The sequence below is a fragment of the Jaculus jaculus genome, chromosome 9, assembly GCF_020740685.1.
Source record: "Jaculus jaculus isolate mJacJac1 chromosome 9, mJacJac1.mat.Y.cur, whole genome shotgun sequence".
NCBI lineage: Eukaryota > Metazoa > Chordata > Mammalia > Rodentia > Dipodidae > Jaculus > Jaculus jaculus.
Window position 1 is genome coordinate 35,743,440 of NC_059110.1, and position 19,720 is coordinate 35,763,159.

The 19,720-nt window shown below is 40.9% G+C and overlaps 1 protein-coding gene across 1 annotated transcript in view; it reads left to right on the forward strand.

Annotated features, from left to right (window-relative positions):
- The window catches only part of Samd3 (sterile alpha motif domain containing 3), a 66,524-nt gene extending 49,073 nt beyond the window's left edge, over window positions 1-17,451 (forward strand). The window contains 4 exon segments of the mRNA XM_004651340.2: window positions 15,725-15,859; window positions 15,861-15,900; window positions 16,917-17,051; window positions 17,168-17,451. Coding sequence (XP_004651397.2) covers window positions 15,725-15,859; window positions 15,861-15,900; window positions 16,917-17,051; window positions 17,168-17,451 — 594 coding nt within the window.
- Window positions 17,452-19,720: the final 2,269 nt, after the last annotated feature.

The following is a 19,720-nucleotide window of genomic DNA, read 5'->3' on the forward strand; positions in this document are numbered from 1 at the left end:
TGGGCAACACAACAGGTTATTTGCTGCTAAGTAGGTTAGACCATGAGATGCTTGGACAGATATTGGTCATTTTCCCCCAATCGCCTATGTAGCACCTTCTGGCACTAGACTCTCTGGGGATTAGAATTTTCCCTAAATTGTTTTCATTTGAGTCATTCTTGTTGGGGACATGTTACCTTAGTTTCTTGTACCATTTATTTTGCATTAGGATTTGCCCATCAGAAGATAATACCTTTGTCTTGGAAAGGATATAGCAATAGCAGCTCCTCTGGGACCTGTGCCAGGTGGCCTAGTCGTCCTTGCTCCAGATGGGCATGGATGGGCAGTCTCCTCCCTGCAGAGGGAGCCCTCACTTGGGGCTTGTGCTGGGTGGTCTAACTCACCTTGCTTTTGGCCAGCTTGGGCAGGTGGTCTACACATGGTACTGAGCTGGGCATCAGGGTGAGGTTATGGCACTGTTCACAGGGGATCTGGGCTGGGTGGCTTAGTCTTTTTTGTTCTGGGCAGGTGTAGCCCTTTCATATTCTTACGTTACTTTTGTAAAGAACATTATTTCATTATGCATAAATTGATTACTTCTAAAAATTAATTTACATTTAAAATGAAGCTCCTTTATACGTGAATTAAAATTTTGCAAATTCCCTTTTCTCTCTTTCCTTTTGATGTACATCCCACTGAAATTCGTTGAAACTGGTGAATGATAAAGTTGAATAATTAGTGATTTTCCTGAGTACGAGAAATAAAGTACCCATGAGACCTGTCGTTGCCTTGAGTGACCTAAGTCTGAACTGTGGCTGTTCTTTTTGGTGCAACACCTTGTACAGTGTTCCTTGCCCAAACACCTAAGTCATTTTAGGAGGTTTGCAGCTCTTCATTTCTGGTCCTCAGTTGTGCCTACATTGTAGGCTGACTCATTGGCCATGGCTTCAGAATGAAAAAGGATTAAATGTTTCAGTGTTAGACATCAAGCTGTAATACAATTTAGTTTTTACCTTCATGCCAGTGAGTCTAGAAAAGAGATTGGCCCTTGTTCACATATGAAGAGACAACATTTCTACTAGGAAACAAATCTCCCTGTAAGTATTTACTTTTCTAACACCTCCCTTTAAAAAATTTTTTATTTATTTAATATTTTATTTATTGCAAACATAGAAAAAGAACAAATATAAATGTTAATATGGGTGTGTGAGGACCTCTAGCCACTACAACAACAACAAAAACCTCTAGATGCATGTGCCGCTTTGTGCCTCTGGATTTACATGACTATTGGGGAATTGAACTTAGCGGGCAGGCTTTGTAAGCCAGTGTCTTTAATCAGTAAATCACCTCCCAGCACTCTCCCTTTTTAAGTGGAGCTATAAATCACTGGTTCTTTAAAGTCTGTAGCCTCCTTGTGTATGTTCTTTTTTTAAAATTAATTCATTTATTTATTTTTAGTTATGGTAAGAGAGAAAAAAAAATTGGTGGGCCAGGGCCTCTAGCAGTGGCAAATGAACTCCAGAACCATGCACCACCTGTGTATCTGGTTTACTTGAGTCCTGGGGAATTGAACCTGGGTCCTTTGGCTTTGCAGGCAAGTGCTTGAACTGCTAAACCATATCTCCAGCCCTTGTGCATGTTCTTATGTTCAGTAAGGTCACAAGCTCTTAAAGGATGGAGAAAATCATCTCATACTGGGATATTATAGAATCGATATGCTTCTACATGCTTTCCCTTTTTATGATGAAAAATAACTGTATAAACATCAGTATGGAGGTTGGTGGGACCTCTATACATTGAATTTATGTCATGAAATGTCATCCTTAGAATGACTGCATAAATTATTTCCTATATCCATTTTGATCTTATTCTGCTACTTCCCTTTTCATGTCTAAAGTTTCAAAAACCAAACAGAAATTTATATTTAGATACTGTTAATATACACATTTAAAAAGAAATCTTTAGCCAGGTGTGGTGTCTCACGCCTTTAATCCCAGCACTTGGGAGGCAGAGGTAGGTGGATTGCCATGAGTTCAAGGCCACCCTGAGATTACATAGCAAATTCCAGGTCAGCCTGGACTAGAATGAGACCCTACCTTGAAAAAAAAAATAAATAAATCTTTGACTAGATACAATATTTACATATATAAAGAAACATAAACTAGCGCATGCACTGTAGAGATGACAAGTGTTGAAGCGGCAAGCTACCCATGCACTCGGTTTTGGGAAAGTGGAATTGGCTACATGGCGGAAGCTCTTGGGCAGGGATAAGGGCCAGATGAGATTCATTTCTTCTGTTTTTCCTTGGTGACAAAGCAAAAGGATGGAAGGTAGTTGTCTCAAGGAAGAAAGATAGATGTCTTAGTCCTGTCATGTAAAATCCCACAATAGTCCGGGCATGGTTGCGCACACCTTTAATCCCAGCACTCACAGGCAGAGGTAGGAGGATCACTGAGAGCTGGAGACCACCCTGAGACTACATAGTGAATCATGTCAGCCTGAGCTAAAAGTGAGACCCTACCTTGAAACAACAACAACAAATCCACAGATAACTCAAAATGATGTGGGCCTCTTGAATAGCTCTGAGCAGATCCTTGGTTCCTAACCATCTACCTACCACAACCTCTTCCCAGCTTAGCAATGTGTAGACTATGTTCTCTTTGGCTAGAGAACCTTAAGCCAGAGAGTGGTGAAGCAGCAGTGTGGGAACATGCTTGGAGGCTGTTATTTTACCTCTCAGAAGACCTTCACCTATTGTAGCAAGGGCTGATCTTGCCAGAACCCTGGACTATGTCTCCAGACCAACCGTGAAAAAAGGTGGCTATTTTGTTATGTTAAAGATGCCTTTCCAGGGCTGGAGAGATTACTCAGTGGTCAAAGTTGCTTGCAAAGCTGCAGGACAAAGGATTGATTCCTTGGTACCCATGTAAAGTGGTGCATGTATCTGGAATTCATTTGCAGTAGTTAGAAGCCTTGGTGAGCCCATTTCCTCTTTCTCTCTACCTGCCTCTCTCTCATAAATAAATAAATATTTTTTTAAAGATGCCTTTCTAACTTTAAGACCCCATTGTGCCACTTGCATGGTCCTGCACTCAATGCAAGAGCTGGGCCAGCACAGTATAAGCATGCTATTTTTATTTCAACAAGGGAATAAATTGAGCAATGGAGAAGCCTAATACAAGGCAATAATAATATGCCATGAATGAATCTGAATAGCATAGATCAAATAATGTGTAGCCTCAGAACAGATAAATCTGTTTTATTTATTGTCTTACTCTATACTTCATAAAGATAATGCCCAAAACAGTAGATTAAGTGCAGCAATTTGTAAATTTCTCACATTATCTTGTTTAAATGGAAAAATGCTGATTTTTAAAACTCAATGGAATTACATGGACCTTTGTGGCAAATAAACTCAGTTATACTGTATCAAATTTTATGAAAAATTTCAGGTGTTAATTAAATAAAAATCACCAAATTCCTCATTTTATTGCATATTAGTATGGCCACATGCTAGGCTATTTTCTTGTTTTATTTATTCCTTTTTATCCCTACACCTGTTTTTCTCCCTATCTTTCCCCATGAGCAAAACTCTAAGGTATTCCATGTACAACTTTTATTTCAAAGTTCCAGAATGTTCTGGGCGTGGTGGTGCATGCCTTTAATCCCAGCACTTGGGAGGCAGCCCTAGGAAGATCACTGTGAGTTTGAGGTCACCCTAAGAATACAGAGTAAATTCCAGGTCAGCTTGTGCTAGACTGAGACCCTACCTTGAATCCCTCCCCCCAAAAAGTTCCAGAATGTATAATGTCATTTGAGAACTGTGCACATTTGATTTAAGATAAATAGTGTTCTCTACCTCATCCACAACTCAATTGTGAAGAGTCATTCATGTTGTGTTCATAGCAGGGCAGTAACCTTATGTTCATGTCAGCCCTTGGCCTTAGGCTACCAAATTCTGCCAAGTGCAATAGTTGGAAGGTGTAATCTCATTCTTCTCATCAACTGCATTATTAATGAGTTTGAGCATCTCTGCCAGGTTTGTTTGCCTTTTGAGTTTCTTCTAGAAAATTATTTCTTTAAACACGTGTGTGTGCACACGTGCACATATACACACACACAGAAAATTGCCTTGCCCACATTGGTTGGCCTCTTTGTCTTTGCCTTCTTAATTTTTAGGAATCAGTCTTTCTCATGCTGTAAGTCACAAAGATGCTCTCCTATTCATTTCAAGTTTCACATTAAAAAATTGTTTCAAATATTTTACTTTTATTTATTTATTTATTTAAGAGAGAAGAGAGGAAGAGGCAGACAGAGAGAGAGAGAGAGAGAATGGGTACACCAGGGCCATTTGCCACTGCAAAGGAACTCCAGATGCATGGTCCACCTTGTGCATCTGGCTTATGTGGGTACTGGGGATTTGAATCTGGATCCTTAGGCTTAGTAGGCAAGGGTTTATCCACCTTGCCATCTTGCCAACACCCACCACAATTTTTTTTTTTTTTTTTTTTGAGGCAGGGTTTCAGTGTAGCTCAGACTGATTTCTCTCTGTAGCCCAGGCTCACCTTGAACTCCTAAAGATACTCTTACTTCGGCTTCCCAAGTGCTGGAATTAAAGGAGTGTACCACAATGCCCAGTACCTACTCTTTTGTTCTAAGAATAGAATTTTAGTATTCAGGTTTAGTTTTTTACATAATCTTTGTATGCTAGTAGGGGTCTCTTATCATGAACTTTTATTTTTTAGATCACCAATTGCTAAACAAACAAGTATTCTTTTTTCTTACTGGATTATATTTTCTTTTCTATATATTACATAGAAAAACAGCAATACCTCCCCCATCCAGGTGGCCAGAGATCCAAGTTACAAGCATTATTTAAACACATGAGTCTATTGAGGAATATACATTCAAACTACTATACAATGTGATACCAATGTTGACCTTTTATTACCATAAAGTCTGGTAGTTGCTGGTTTGCAGCATATTCTGGTCCAGCATAAGCAGCACCAGGGACTGAAGGCTTCAGATCTGCTGCTCCAGGACTCCTGGCCCTGTGTCAGCTTCCTGAAGTGATGGCTGCCTTGCCATCTTCCCCAGGGGTCTCACAGTCTGTCCTTGAATTGTAGCTAGGGAGTACTCTCACTTGTTTTCATAAAAAAGTGCTTAAAATCTGGGAAATGCATTTTTGTGAAAACACCCAATTTTTATCTTACCTACCCTGTACATGTGAAGAGTCTTTCCAGGCCTTCAATCTAGGAATGGATTGTTTCCATTGTGAACTTAATTTTAAGGATGCTTCTCTGAGTCTGAAATATGCAGAAAAATTTAACATTTTGTGAAATAGCCTATCAATTGCAAGCTGAAACATCTGTTGATTTCTTGAGAGATGTCAACTTATGCATTTTTTTGTTAAAAAAAGCACCTATATATGTAGGATAGTGACATATGAATTTAATAAATGTTTTAATTATATTCTTAGATCCTAATGCTTTCAAAATACTTGCTAAATAAATAAGTAAAGCAACTAATTACCATGTGCTAAATCCCCAACGCTATATTTATCAAATATTTTTCTCTTTAAATAATTTTCCTTTATGATTTATTTGGTATATATGTAGCCCATATGTTTGAAAGTTGTGAAGTTGTGTTTTATGCTACATTTTTTGGCATATAAACAAGAAGGATTGAAAGTTGTGTCAAAGCCAGCCTAGACAGTCAAATGGCAGGAATATTTACTAAAGTTCCTCTGAATTTTTCTTATGACATCACTGTTTGTTTCTTACTACAGGTGACATGTAATGATTAATTGCATAAGTTCTAACTATTTTTATAGCCCTTTCCACAGATGTTTCTTTCATGGTTCAAAAGTGAACAAGATAGCAGAAATGGAAGAAAACACACTGACAGTTAATCATATTATAGGTGGCATACGATTACTGCTATCAGTTGGCAGCAGATTTCCTGATACTGGGAAGTCTCACAAGTCAGCTGTGCACATGGAATTGCAATTGTGTGGAGGAAGTCCCCTGCTGGTTGATGGAGATGTGTGCTTGCACACCCAGCTCAGAGACCTTCAGGTTCCACAGAGGAAGCACCATTTCCAAATTCTACTTGATGACAATAAAACTGAAAACAGGAATGACTGGAATTCAATACGGGAAAATCTCTAGCCTCTTACACAGCCCCATTCAATAAAAACATAATGCAAAACACCCATGGCATTTCTATTTTTCTAGTAGCCACATGAAAAATGTAAAAGGAGCAGATGGAGTCTATGTTAATAGTGTCCTTCACTGAACCCACTGTACGATCATTTCAGTGGTGGCTAAGATATCCAGCGTTCTCCTTTTGTGTATTCAGCCTTTGAAATCCAGCACAAGCAATGCACACTCAAGCAGGAGTAGCTGCATTCACAGTGATCAGAATCCACAAGCAGCTGGGGGCTACCATGATGGACCAAGGAGAGGATATGTGAAGTGAAAGTGCTCATGACCCATTACTTGCTGATGTCCAGAAACTCAGTTCCCAGATCTTAGGGAAAGACCTCTTTATTACACATTGCTGAGAAAGCAGATGTTGATAATACAGTACATAATTATCAAATTTGCATGACAAGAGACTTTTTTGAGACAGGGTTTCAGGTAGCCCACCTGGCCTCTAACTCACACTATAGTTGAAGATGACTTTGACCTCCTGCTTGATCTTCCTGCTTTTGTCTCCCAAGGGATAGGATGATTGTTGTGTGCCACCATATCTGGCTAACAAGATTCTTTCTTTACTAACATCTTCAGACCACAGAATACAGAACAAAATTGTGTTTAATGAAACTGAACAAGAGTGTATTTATTTCTACAAAGATTACAGGAGTAACTACATTTTTAACCATGCTATGTCTTCCTGATTCAAAACCACTCTCAATCTTCTGTCAAAATCTAATTTAGACATATTTGTTTCCTTATTTGTGTTCCAGCCATCACCTTAGACTCACAGTTGGCTAGATCTGAGTCCTGCTATTCCAGCTAACCCTAAGAACTGTAGAGACCAGTCAATTTTACCAGAGTGATAAACGAAGACCCAAAGTGTCCGGATTCAAGTGGAGTTCATGATCTGGTTAATGAAAGCGGATTCTTTTGCGGTCATGCACAGAGGATTCCTGCACAGCCTCTCCCTGAATCCATTAGCCAGGAGGGATGCCATCAGCCTTCACCCCTTCTTCTTTTGTTCTTTACTGAGCACCCTGCATTGTCTTTGAGACAGGCAGACACCTCAGCTGCACTTTTTAAATAGTCAGACATTTCTCATCCATGAGTTTCTGTTAATATTCACCTGCTTTTTTAAAATTATTTTTTGGTCTTAATGCAGTAATTCCCAATGAGTCTATAGCTCTGCATGGCATGTTTTTGAGATTACAAGTGGATATGAGAACTATCTGTGGTTTTGACAACTTCATTTTTTCTCACTCACTGTCATATCTTTGGGATTCATCCTAAAGTTGAACTGAGTATTTCTTCATTTTCACACTGGCTAACTAATTTATTGTGACAAGGCACCCCAGTATGTCTGGCTGGTCTCCTGTCAAGCACATTTGACTGGATTCTACTCTTGGCTATCATGAGCCTTACTGCTGTGATCATTCTTGCATGTGGGGCTTGGTACACATGTGCAGCTTTTTGTACGGATTTATGCTTAGGAATGGAACTTCTGGCTCATGGGTTATGTAAATACACTTTATAAGATAAAGCTGAACTGTTTTCTAAGAGAGTTGTAGCCTGTTATTATCAGACTTCTCCCCCAGCTCAATCTATTGTAAATAAATTGGTATCTTATTGTCCTGATTTTCATTGTAATTGGTGAATTTATCATCTTTTCATGTACTTTATAAAATGTTCATGCTTCCTCCTCTGTAAAATGCCTGTCTTTTGCCCATTTTTCTGTGAGCCATTTTCGTGTTTGTAAGAAATCATTGATATTTTCTGTATTCTACTACTTTACCAGTTATATCTGCTGTATCACCTCCCAATTTCTGCCTTTCCTTTTATATTTCTTTCTGTTTGCACAAAGACACTTTGTCATTGCAATGTAATTAGAAATGTCATTCACTTTTCCCTATGATTAGTACCTTCAGGCAGCCTATCTTTTTTTGCATGTACATTGTGTGGTGTGGTGTGGTGTGTGTGTGTGTGTGTGTGTGTATGTGTGTGTGAGCTGTGCTCAGATGTGTGCTCACTGAGCATGTTCAGAGGCCAAAAAATGTTCAATGTCCTCTGCTATTGATCACCCACGTATTTCCTTGAGGCAGAGTCTCTTCCTAATTGTGGAGCCTCCGCTTTTGTAAGTCCAAGTGATTCTGCAATCTCTCCCACTCACTTGACTGGGGATAGATCATATGTGGTCATGCCCCAGCTGTTTTACATGGGTACTGAGGAATCAAACTGAGGTCTTAGAGCCCTGTCAGGCACTCATATCTCCAAACCTTTCAAGAAACATTTTCTTACTTTGAAGAGATGGGAATTAATATTTTCTTTAATTTTTAAAAGTTATTAAACAGTGTTGGAATTGTAGATAAAATAATTTCTTATACCTGTAGAAAAGTATCCTTCTCTTTCCTGGGGATCTGTGGTGCCATCTCTGGTGTTTTTCTGACTGTATCTAGTCACTCTTCTCTGTGTCATTACTAAAGTTCTCTCTCCAAATGAACACCTACTCTTTCTACACAGATAGAAAATGTGTGGACACTTTTCTTTCACTACCGTACTCTTCTTTCTGCAGAAGTATTTGGTAACACTTGAACTTGGAATCTTTCATGAATTGTAAAATTGCTTATTAAGTTCCTATTTTTTGTTTGCATTTTGGTGGGAATATTGTTGATTCTATAGCTCTGCTTGGGGGGTGGCTTCCTTATGATGCTGAATCTTTCTTATTGTAAATGACAAATCTATTCCTTTATTTCTATCTCAGTAGTATATTATAATGATGTTGTAATTTTTCATATACATTTTTCACATCATTTTTAGGTATTGTTAATAGTATTGCTGTTACAATGACTAAAAAATAGCATCTTCTGCCAGGTGTGGTGGTACATACCTTTAATCCCAGCACTCAGGATGCAGAGGTAGGAGGATCACTGTGAGTTCGAGCCCACCCTGAGACTACATAGTGAATTCCAGGTCAGCCTGGGCTAAAATAAGACCGTAACTCAAAAACAACAACAACAAAAATGGTATTTTCTAGCTGAGTATTGTGGCACATTCCTGTAATTCCAGTCGTTAGGAGACTGGATCAGGAGGGTTGAAGAGTCTAAAGCTAGCCTTGGCTATATCATGAGACCCTCAAAACTATACTTTCTGGGGCTGGAGAGATGGCTTAGCAGTAAGGCATTTGCCTGCGAAGCCAAAGGACCCAGGTTTGATTCCTCAGGATCTACGTAAGCCAGATGCACAAGCAGCACATGTGTCTGGAGTTTGTTTGCAGTGGCTACAGGCCCTGGAACACCCATTCTCTCTCTGTCTCTCTATCTCACTCTCTGCTTGCAAATAAATAAATAATTTTTTTATCTTATTTGTTTTTTTTCAAAATTTTTATTAACAACTTCCATGATTATAAAAAAATACCCCGTGATAATACCCTCCCTCCCTCCACTTTCCCCTTTGAAACTCCATTCTCCATCATACCCCCTCCCCATCTCAATCAGTATCTCTTTTAATTTTGATGCCTTGATCTTTTCCTCCTCTTATGATGGTCTTGTGCAGGTAGTGTCACACACTGTGAGGCCATGGATATCCAGGCCATTTTGTGTCTGGAGGGAGCATGTTGTATGGAGTCCTACCCTCCCTAAGAGGTGGCAGAAAGAATAAATAAATTTTTAAAAATACAATTTTCTGTTCGTGAATATATGTATGTTGATCTTGACCTTCCTGGTGCTGAAAAAAGTCCCTCAATTATAATGTGCATCATTTTGTGATTTCTTTTAAACCATCATATTTTTTAGGAATAATGAATGCAATTGTGTATTTACTATTTTAAACAAAAGAAGACAATAAGGTCTCTGGTGTCTCCAGGCTGTAGCTCCCTAACAGCGATGTGTGGCTAGGATTTACAGTTCAGAGTGCCCTTGTTTGTGCTTCCCAAAATTAAATCAAGCTTGACCCAATCTACAGTTCCCTTACAACATACCCTATAGGAAGAAGGGTTGCTCTTGCTCCAAGACACCCAATGCTGTGCTGCTACATTGAACCACTGGGAGTTTAGGGCACTGTGAACAGAGGTGCTGAAGAGACCCGGCCCCTGGAGGAGGAAGTCCTGGCACTCAATCCTCTCCCACCATCACCTCATGTACTCATTAGGTAATCCTCAAAAAAAAAAAAAAGAATTGTCATTCAACAGACAATTTAAATTTTTTAAACTTAAAAACTTCACTTTAGGGCTACAGAGATGATCTAGCCATTAAGTCACATGTCTGCAAAGCCCAAGGACTCATGTTTGATTCTTTAGGTCCCATGTTAGCCATATGCAGTGATGCAAGTGGGCAAGGTCACATATGCACACAAGGGGGCACATGCGTCCAGAGTTTGACTGTAGTGGATGGAGGCTCTGGCATGCCAATTCTCTCCCACTCATTCTTGCATTAAAAAAAAAAAAAAAGGCAGTCTGTTGAGCTTGCCTCAAAAAAAAATAATTCACTTTATTGGTCTCTCTAAAATCATAGGTAGCAATTGGTACTGGGACTTATTGACTAATGGAAGAGTCAAGTGTATGTTGAAGAGAGAAGAAAAATAGAAAAAAAAACCAAAACACTTAAATTTTCTAATAAATTCTTTGAGATGCTACGGCTTTCTCCTTCCTGAGAAACTATGTCAACAATCATCTCATTGAACTTAAGTAAAAGCAGGCAAGGTGGCAAGAAGTTGCTGTGCCAACCAGTCCACAGATTGGGACAATGTTAGGATCCCTTGCTCCCAGGAGTGAAGCCAGCCTGGGCAACATAGTAAGAAAATAAAATTAAAATAAAATAAAATCTGAACAAAACTTCAGTAAAAGATATAAAAAATAAAGCAGAAAAATCCTCAAAACCCCTTTTTAAAAGAATCTTTTTGCTTTTGTTGTAATGTTGTAATGGGTCCTGGAGTCATCTTTCCACTACTAGCATGGGTGAAGCTAGAGGTAAGTAAACGAGGCACTGCTTTCAGGCATTGTCTAGCAGGCATCCCAGAGTCCAGCTCCCTAGCAGGAGAGGCACTTTCTGTGGCAGGGCTGTTCTGCAAACAACTGTTCAGGAAAGTGGGAGGCACGAGAACACAGTGGTCACACTGAGTCCAACAGGAAGAGGTTGGAGTATGGTTTTAATGGACAGCTCCTACTTGCAGGGCAGAATTCTGGAGGGAAAGTGGTGGGGGCAGAAACTCACTGCCTAGAAGCCACAGGCTGCTGCATGATGGAGAGCCAATACAGGGAGCACACAGCACTGATGAGTAAGGATTCTGGCCTGGAATGGAGATCTTGCTGAACACCTTGAGCATACAACCGACACTCCACAAATCCGTGCCTTATGAGTAACAATCATGCCCTCAGCTTGATTTTCCCCAGTTGATGGCAAAACCCAGAATAGAACTTGTGAAAACAAATAATAAGATCAAGTCTGACAGGGCCAGGAGGGACAACCAGTAACTTACCTGACTGCCAGCCCAACATTTACTACCCTTTAAGGAACACGTTAACCAAGACTCCCTGCGAGTGGAGCACTGGATAATGGTGAGCATGGTGAATGGCACTCTTGTTGCTGCTTCTGATTCCTGGGCTGTGGGTGAATCCTGGCTACGGGAGAATCAACGCCAATACTGCAGACTGGATGCTGATTTGGAGTTCATACATTCCTGTGGAGCCTTGTCCCAGCCTAGCTCACAGAGCTGTGGAGCTAGCTAGCACTATGACTAATTCTTCCAAAGGCCATTCCATCATTGTGTTAAGCCAGTTGCTTCCGGGTACTGGAAAACCTAATGAGAGCAGTGGATTCTGTGTATTACACCTGTGAGAAATATCAGCAGAGTGATTGAATATAACCGAAATGTAGAACTGAAGCTCACGTCTGAAATGAACACATTATTGGGTAGTCACAGTGGAAAATAAAGTATTGGCCTGTGAACTTGAAGATAGATCAATAAAAATTATCTGTATAAGGGATGGAGAGATGGCTTAGAGGTTATGGTGCTTGCCTGCAAAGCCAAATGAGCCAGGATCGATTCCGCAGGACCCATGTAAGCCAGTGAACAAGATGGCACATGTTAGCTGGGCATGGTGGTGCACGCCTTTAATCCCAGCACTTGGGAGGCAGAGGTAGGAGGATCGCTGTGAGTTCAAGGCCACCCTGAGACTACATAGTGAATTCTAGGTCAGCCTGAGCTACAGTGAGACCCTATCTTGAAACCACTCCCACAAAAAAAAAAATGATGGTGCATGTGTCTGAAGTTCATTTTCAGTGGCTACAGGCCCTGGTGTGCCCATTCTTTCTATCTGACTCTTTGTCAGCCTCTGTCTCAAGTAAATAAATAAAAATTTAATTAAAAAATTATCGGGATAAGAAAAGAATAAAAGATTAAGATTAGAATCCTGTAGGACAAATTCTGCAGTTGTGGAGAAAGGGACTTTTCTATTTCTGGCCACTTGCAGTTGGAAGTTTGGTTACTTGGATATAGAGGAGCTTTGTACCCATAAGTGAATACATGGAGGATAATGAGGTCAAGTTTTTTACTATTAAAGAGTTAGAGGTATGGAATGAGGAAGGTTAGAAAAAGTCATCTAGTGTTAAACTGGAACTGAAAATATCAATTGGAATTCATATTAACAGGAATTCAACTAAAAACATAAATAAGAAAATATCAATAGGAATTCTTTATATATAGACATGCAGGCAGTTTGTGTATGTATGTGATCAACTTAAGTAACAGATACAGGAGATTCCCCAGAGGTAATCTGAGCAGTGAAATTCTCGTGCCCTGGTGAACAGTATGCATAAAAGAGGAGGTAAGGGGGCTGGAGAGATGGCTTAGTGGTTGAGCACTTGCCTGTGTAAGCCTAAGGACGCTGGTTCGAGGCTCGGTTCCCCAGGTCCCACGTTAGCCAGATGCACAAGGGGGCGCACACGTCTGGAGTTCGTTTGCAGAGGCTGGAAGCCCTGGCGCGCCCATTCTCTCTCCCTCCCTCTATCTGTCTTTCTCTCTGTGTCTGTCCCTCTCAAATAAATAAATAAATAATTAAAAAATAAATAAAAAAAAAAAGAGGAGGTAAGGGCCAAAAGGGTTTAAAGGTAAGATAAGGATTACATAAACTGCTTTTGAAAAGTAACCCCTGGCCAGTATCAAAAGTGATGATAAGGCCCAACATAGTGGCACACACTTTTAATCCCAGCACTCGGGAGGCAGAGGTAGGAGGATTGCTGTGAGTTCAAGTCCACCCTGAGACTACATAGTGAAATCCAGGACTGCCTGGGCTAGAGTGAGACTCTACATGGAATAATCAAAAATAAAAAACTAAATAAAATTTTTAAAAGTGGTGATAGTACAGGGTTAGACAGGCAGCAAAGAGAGGTTCTCACAGCTGTGTGTGCACATGTGTGCAGAGCTGCAGTTTGATCAAAGTCATAGTTCTGACAGGTGTTTCCTACCAGCCTTACACTCATGGGATCCTCTCCTTGGAACCTGCTGGCTCTACCTTTTGTTAGGGTTGGCAATAAGTGATTCCAATAAGTGATTTAAATCTGACAACTTTCACAGTATACAAAATACATATTTCTTAGCTTTGTTCTATGAGAAAGCCTAGAGCAGCAAAGAGTACCCTTTTGGGCTGAGATTTTCATTTCTAAATACCATTCTCCAGGAAAAGAAGCCAGGGCTATTGGAGGCATGGCTAACTCCAGGATTAAAGCAAATTAATTTAAGAAAAAAATGTGAGGCATAACAACCAAACTTAATGAAAAGTGCCGTGTGGATAGGCTATGTGAAGAGAATACAGATATCGGGTGAAAGCAGCTTTTACTGCACAAATCTGAAAAACACAGACAAAACTAATTTAAGGATTAAGTGTGTAACCATTTAGGGGAAAGAGGAATTTCTGCTCTGAAGTGATGTAAATCAGGGAATACATGTGGAAAATCTTACCCTACAGTAGAAAGCCGACTAGTCAATGTAGAAAGCACTGAATAACATACATTGTTTAGCAATTTTCACAAATGTCCAAGTAACCAAGCCGTTTTAGACAGGAGACCAAATTTCACACAAGGTATTTAAATGTCACATGTGATCCTGGATGAAGAATGCAATTTCAAAGGGGAAAGTGGGGGGGGGGGAGAAGAGAGGGTATTACCATGGGATTTTTTTATAATCATGGAAAATGTTAATAAAAATTAAAAAAAAATAGCCTTATCCTGGGGATAAGGCTCCGGGAAAAAGAAAGATACGCTTGACATAACTGGCAAATATGAAAGACCTACAGATGAGATTTCTCGATTTTGAGTATCCTTAAACTTAAGAAATGCACAGTGAAGGATGAAGGGGCAGTGGATGTCACGTCGACAGCCTATTTTCAAGTGGCTTGGCAATTGAGGCAATCTACCTAAGGGGCCCTTGTGAGCTCTGTGGATAGTTTCTGCAACTTTCATGTAAATTTGAAATTACCTCAAAATAATGTTAAATATATTCCTGCGCAGTAGGCCCAGGGAAGTGGCATATTCTACCTTCTTCACGACTTACTTTCTGCTTGCACAGGGAGAATGCCATTCTGTTCTCAGGTTTAGTCTAGAGTCTCCGAAGGCCACCTGATCACAGAGCCACTGTGCCTTGCTGAGCATGGCAAGTCCAACTTCCCATGCCTTAACTTTCAGACCTAATCTTGGGACTATTTATGACCTACAAAGTAGTGAAGGAGCCGTTAAGGCCAGTGGACAGTATGGAATACTTTCCAGTTTTAGGGCAAGTGGTGACTAGATCGATTCATACCAGTGTGGGTAACTAGTGATCTGATACCATCACTTGGTCAACAGTGGGCGGGGGGGGGGGGGGGGAGAGCCGTGGTGATATAATTCTCTGAGGGGTCAGTTTAAGGAAGTGCTAGGAAAGGGTGCTTTGGGGCCCAGAGGCTTCTGTGAAGGTCAGCTGGCTTTGCTTTGTCTTTCACTCTCATTTTACAATCTTAGAACCACTTCCTTTATACCATGCTAGAGTTAGGTTAGGTAAGGTTAGTGTTGCTTCTAAAGTCCATTTGTTGCCTGATTTTTATCTCTTGCTGGACATTGCTGAAACATAACAATGGAGTTTACCTAAAGAAATGTAAGAGTCTAGAATCCTGGCTGTAACCCAAACAGCCAAGAGATACATGTGCATTTTGTAATCTTTAGTTAGCTGAATTCACATCTAAGGTTTTAATTCTTAACTGGCCTTATTTCCAGTTCTAGAACTGACAAATACATGTGATTCTGTAAAATAGAAATGCTCCCCAAGGGTCTATACTTCTATGATTTGGAATTCTGCCATGCCCATTCATCTTTTGCTATTCACTTCAGGCTTTCGTTATTTTTTCTTGCCTCATTCTAGTCCTTACTTCACCAGTAAGCTACTAATATGTCTCACGTGTATTTTAAACTCTCAGCAAAAGCTTAATGTGATTTTAATGCGTTACGTATTCTCTTCCGCTGAAAGCTCTAGTTTTGCTTGTGACTTGATACATCTATTCATCTACAGCTTTTTTGTTTCATCAGATCTTCAGAGAATTCCAACTTCTTACAAGAACAGATATTTATAAGAAAACAAGGCATATCGTGGAATCCTACTCAGAAAACATCCTGAGTGCTTTTGCAGTGGCGAACAATCCAATCAATATTGCACTGCAAGACAAAAATGTCAGAATACACAGACGAAGAAGACATGCTGCAATGTAAGTAACCCTGGTGGTGAGGGGAGGGTCAGCCACGTCTGTAACCCAGGGAGAGCACGGTTCTAATAATCAGTAAAATTCAGTGAAGCAACTGGTGGGAAAGAAGATTTTTGTTTTAAATTATTTGAGAGCAATAGACACAGGCAGAGAGAGAGAGAGAATGGGCACACCAGGGCCTCCAGCCACTGCAAATGAACTCCAGATGTACGCACCCCCTTGTGCATCTGGCAACAAGGGTCCTGGGAAATTGAGCCTCTAACCTGGGTCCTTAGGCTTCACAGGCAAGTGCTTAACCGCTAAGCCATCTCTCCAGCCCAAGAAGATTTGTTTTTAAATGGGAGGACCCAAAGTGTACTAAATACTGTACAATTTTGCTTTGCACATGATAAATCATTCAAGTAGATGAACACACAAAACATAACCCTTGTCATCACTCCTGGTTGTACCCTGGAGAACAGACAATTGTTTTATTAGAAGATGTTGGTTAAAAAGAAAAAAAGATGTGAAACACTCATTTAAGAAGATAGTGTTCTCCGTGGACTGTAACAGCAATTAAAAAACAATGTTGGGGTTGAGGAGCTGGCTCAGCAGGGAAGAACACGTGCTGAGGAAGAATCGACCAGGGCTCAATCCCTCACACCTGTGTCAAAAGGTGGGCATGGCTGTGCATGCCTGGAACCTCAGCCCTGAATGCAGCTGAGACAAGAGATCTGCTGGGGATTGCGAGTCTGAAATTCTAATGGAAGAAAGAGTCAGTTCTGGGTTCAGACAGACTGTCCCAGGGAAATAAGGGAGGACCATCGAGGAGGACACTGTGTCCTCTGTTGGCCTCCTGACATGTGCACAGCACACAGAGGCACACCCATCTGTACACACGAGCGTGTGCGTGCACATACACACACACATCACATACTAGAACCCCTCTCCAAGTTAGATATTTTAACATTAGCTTTCTTTACGTTTTTCAAAAATCGACATTTTTTTAACTTGTTTTGTAAACATGCCTGCTTTGACAGCTATGAAGATAACAGCCACATGTTTACTCCTCCCGGATGCTTTTGGGGATGACCCTAGCCTTTTTGTTGTTGTGAATGAAAAGGTATGTGATACATTAATGGCCATTGGTTTATTATTTTATACCTTCTTATCCTGTTTGAAAGCATGTTTTACCATATTTATGACTTAATACATTACACCACACTCACACATTGTGGCAGAGTTCAGCTATTCTACATGTCACAAATAGTGACTCCACTCTTCTTTTTAGGGCCAGGTGCCCACGCGTGTGTTGAAAGTTGCTCTTTGGACATCAACATCAGTGAGTTGGCTCTGTATCTGGAATGAGAGAAGCTCATAGACGTGGGTGGCTGTGTCACGGGGCTGGATGCTCTAGTGGTTGCCTTTCACGTATTTGGGATTGCGTGTCCAAGAAGACTGACTGAAACACTCAACTTCCTGGAGACCTTGACTTTTGATGTGCAGAGTCCTGATTTTCCTTCTTCAAGTATTGCCTCAGAATGTACCTCCAGAAAAGCTAAAAAGTTAGGGTAGGGTTAGAGTCCAGACCCATGCACCAGGCTAAAAAACGCCCATGCCTTCTTCCATCTTTACATTTGCATACTTACATTCTTTGTAAAATTCTGTAAAAAAGTACTTTGTAAAGAGCTCTGGATTGGCCTGAATTCTTAGTAACTCCATGGCCAAGGTTATGCTTTCAAAAGTGCCAGGTTTTGTTGTGTGCATGTGTGTGGAAACAACAGGACAAGGTCAAGTATCTTCCTCAGTCTCTCTCCACTTCATTTACTGAGGCAGAGTCTCTTACTTGGACCTCGAGCTCTCACTGATTCAGCCAGTCTAGCTAAGCAGTGTTTGCCCTGGGGAATCCTGTCTCTGCCTCCTACGTGGTGGGATTACAAGCAGGCCACCATGTTCTCTGGTGTTCTCAAGGGTGCTGGGGATCTAAATGCTGGCCCTCATGCTTACACACTGAGCACTTTACCCACTGAGCCATTTCCCCAGTCCTGGAGCCTATCCGTTTTTAAAAACACCATACATGACGTATAATCATCCCAGTCAGGCTATGACCTCAGTGTGACTCTCTAGAAAGTCCACATGCTGCACATCGCAGCCTGTGAACACTGTATGGAGACATTTCATGAGGGACATTTTAAGAAGGTGCATATACTTTCCAGTTCCTCTTACCCTGGAAGGCCTGTCTGGCCTGAGGCATTTTCTTTCATCACATCTGGGGAGCAAGGGCAGCCGCAGTCCTGCGGGCCCCACTCAATGTCCTACCCGTCACCGACTCACACACTGAGTCCCGCACTGGACCCGTGTGTGTTCACAACAGTGATGGTGTAAGGACTTCTGGGATGTGACTCAATGTACTAGAAAGAATTCCACAAGGAAAAGTCCATAAAAGCACAGTGTTGGAAGTGTACCTAGTGATCATCCTCAAGACCTGTGCTCCTGACTAGTTCTGAGAGACGGAGAAGACCGGACGGGAGACCGTGCTGCCAGCCATCCACCACTAGCAACACAACAGGTAACAGTCCTCCTGCATTACCCCACCAAATTAACTTGAGATTCAAAACCTGATTTCCGTCTGGCCGGGTGTGGTGGCGCACGCCTTTAATCCCAGCACTCGGGAGGCAGAGGTAGGAGGATCACCTTGAGTTCAAGGCCACCCTGAGACACCATAGTGAATTCCAGGTCAGCCTGGGCTAGACTGAGACCCTACCTCGAAAAAGCAAAAAAAAAACCTGATTTCCGTCTTTACACTAGAATATAAATTTGCTTTTTCACAAACCTTCCTATCATTTAAAAAAATCCCACATTTTTAGTTCATCAATTTATGAAATATTCCTTTTCTTACAGGCTATAATCTCTGTGGCTGAAGGTGAGAATTGCTGTGCTTGCAGGGTGATGAGTGCAGCTGCCAGGAACCTGCAGGGTGGTTCAGTCCTAACCATGACAAAATCATGCCCTGGCATGGGCACACTCATGTCCATGCCTCTGGTTTTTCTACAAGTGTTATCTACCTCCAGAACCTGGCTCAGAACTGTCATGTAGTGAATACTGATCTATAGACACTCTTTTCCTTGGGGGCTATGTCCAGTGAATCTAGAAAAAACAAATCAATGTCAACAAGTAGACAATTTCATTTGGTTTGTACAGTGTTTTAAGTTTTTTAGAAATGTGTTTTATGCAAAGTTCATGTAGTGAATACTGAACTATAGACACTCTTTTCCTTGGGGGCTATGTCCAGTAAATCTAGAAAAAAAACAAATCAATGTCAACAAGTAGACAATTTCATTTGGTTTGTACAGTGTTTTAAATTTTTTAGAAATGCATTTTATTCAAAGTTCCTATCCAAGTCCACATCTCGATCCCTCCCCTTTATCTTACCCTAAACTTACTCCTAGTACCTCAGGATTCCCTACCATCAGACTTCCTTATTTCCTCATTTAAGACTTAGAAAAAGGCAGGGGAGATGACTCAGCAGTTAAAGACACTTGCTTACAAAGCCTGCTGGTCCAGGTTAGATTCCCCAGTACCCATATAAAGCCAGACATACAAAGTAGGGCATGCGTCTGGAGTTCATTTGTACTGGCAAGAGGACCTAGCACAACCAGTCTCTCTTTCATTCTTTCTGTTTGTTTCCCCCCCCCCTTTTTTTTTTGTACTGAGGATCAAACTTGTGGGGTTGCAAATGTGCCTAGCACATTAGTTAACAGCCAACTCTTATATAACTTTCGTTTGATGTTATGAAATTGATCCTGTTCTTTTCCCCCTTTTCCTAGTTGATTACATTCCTTAA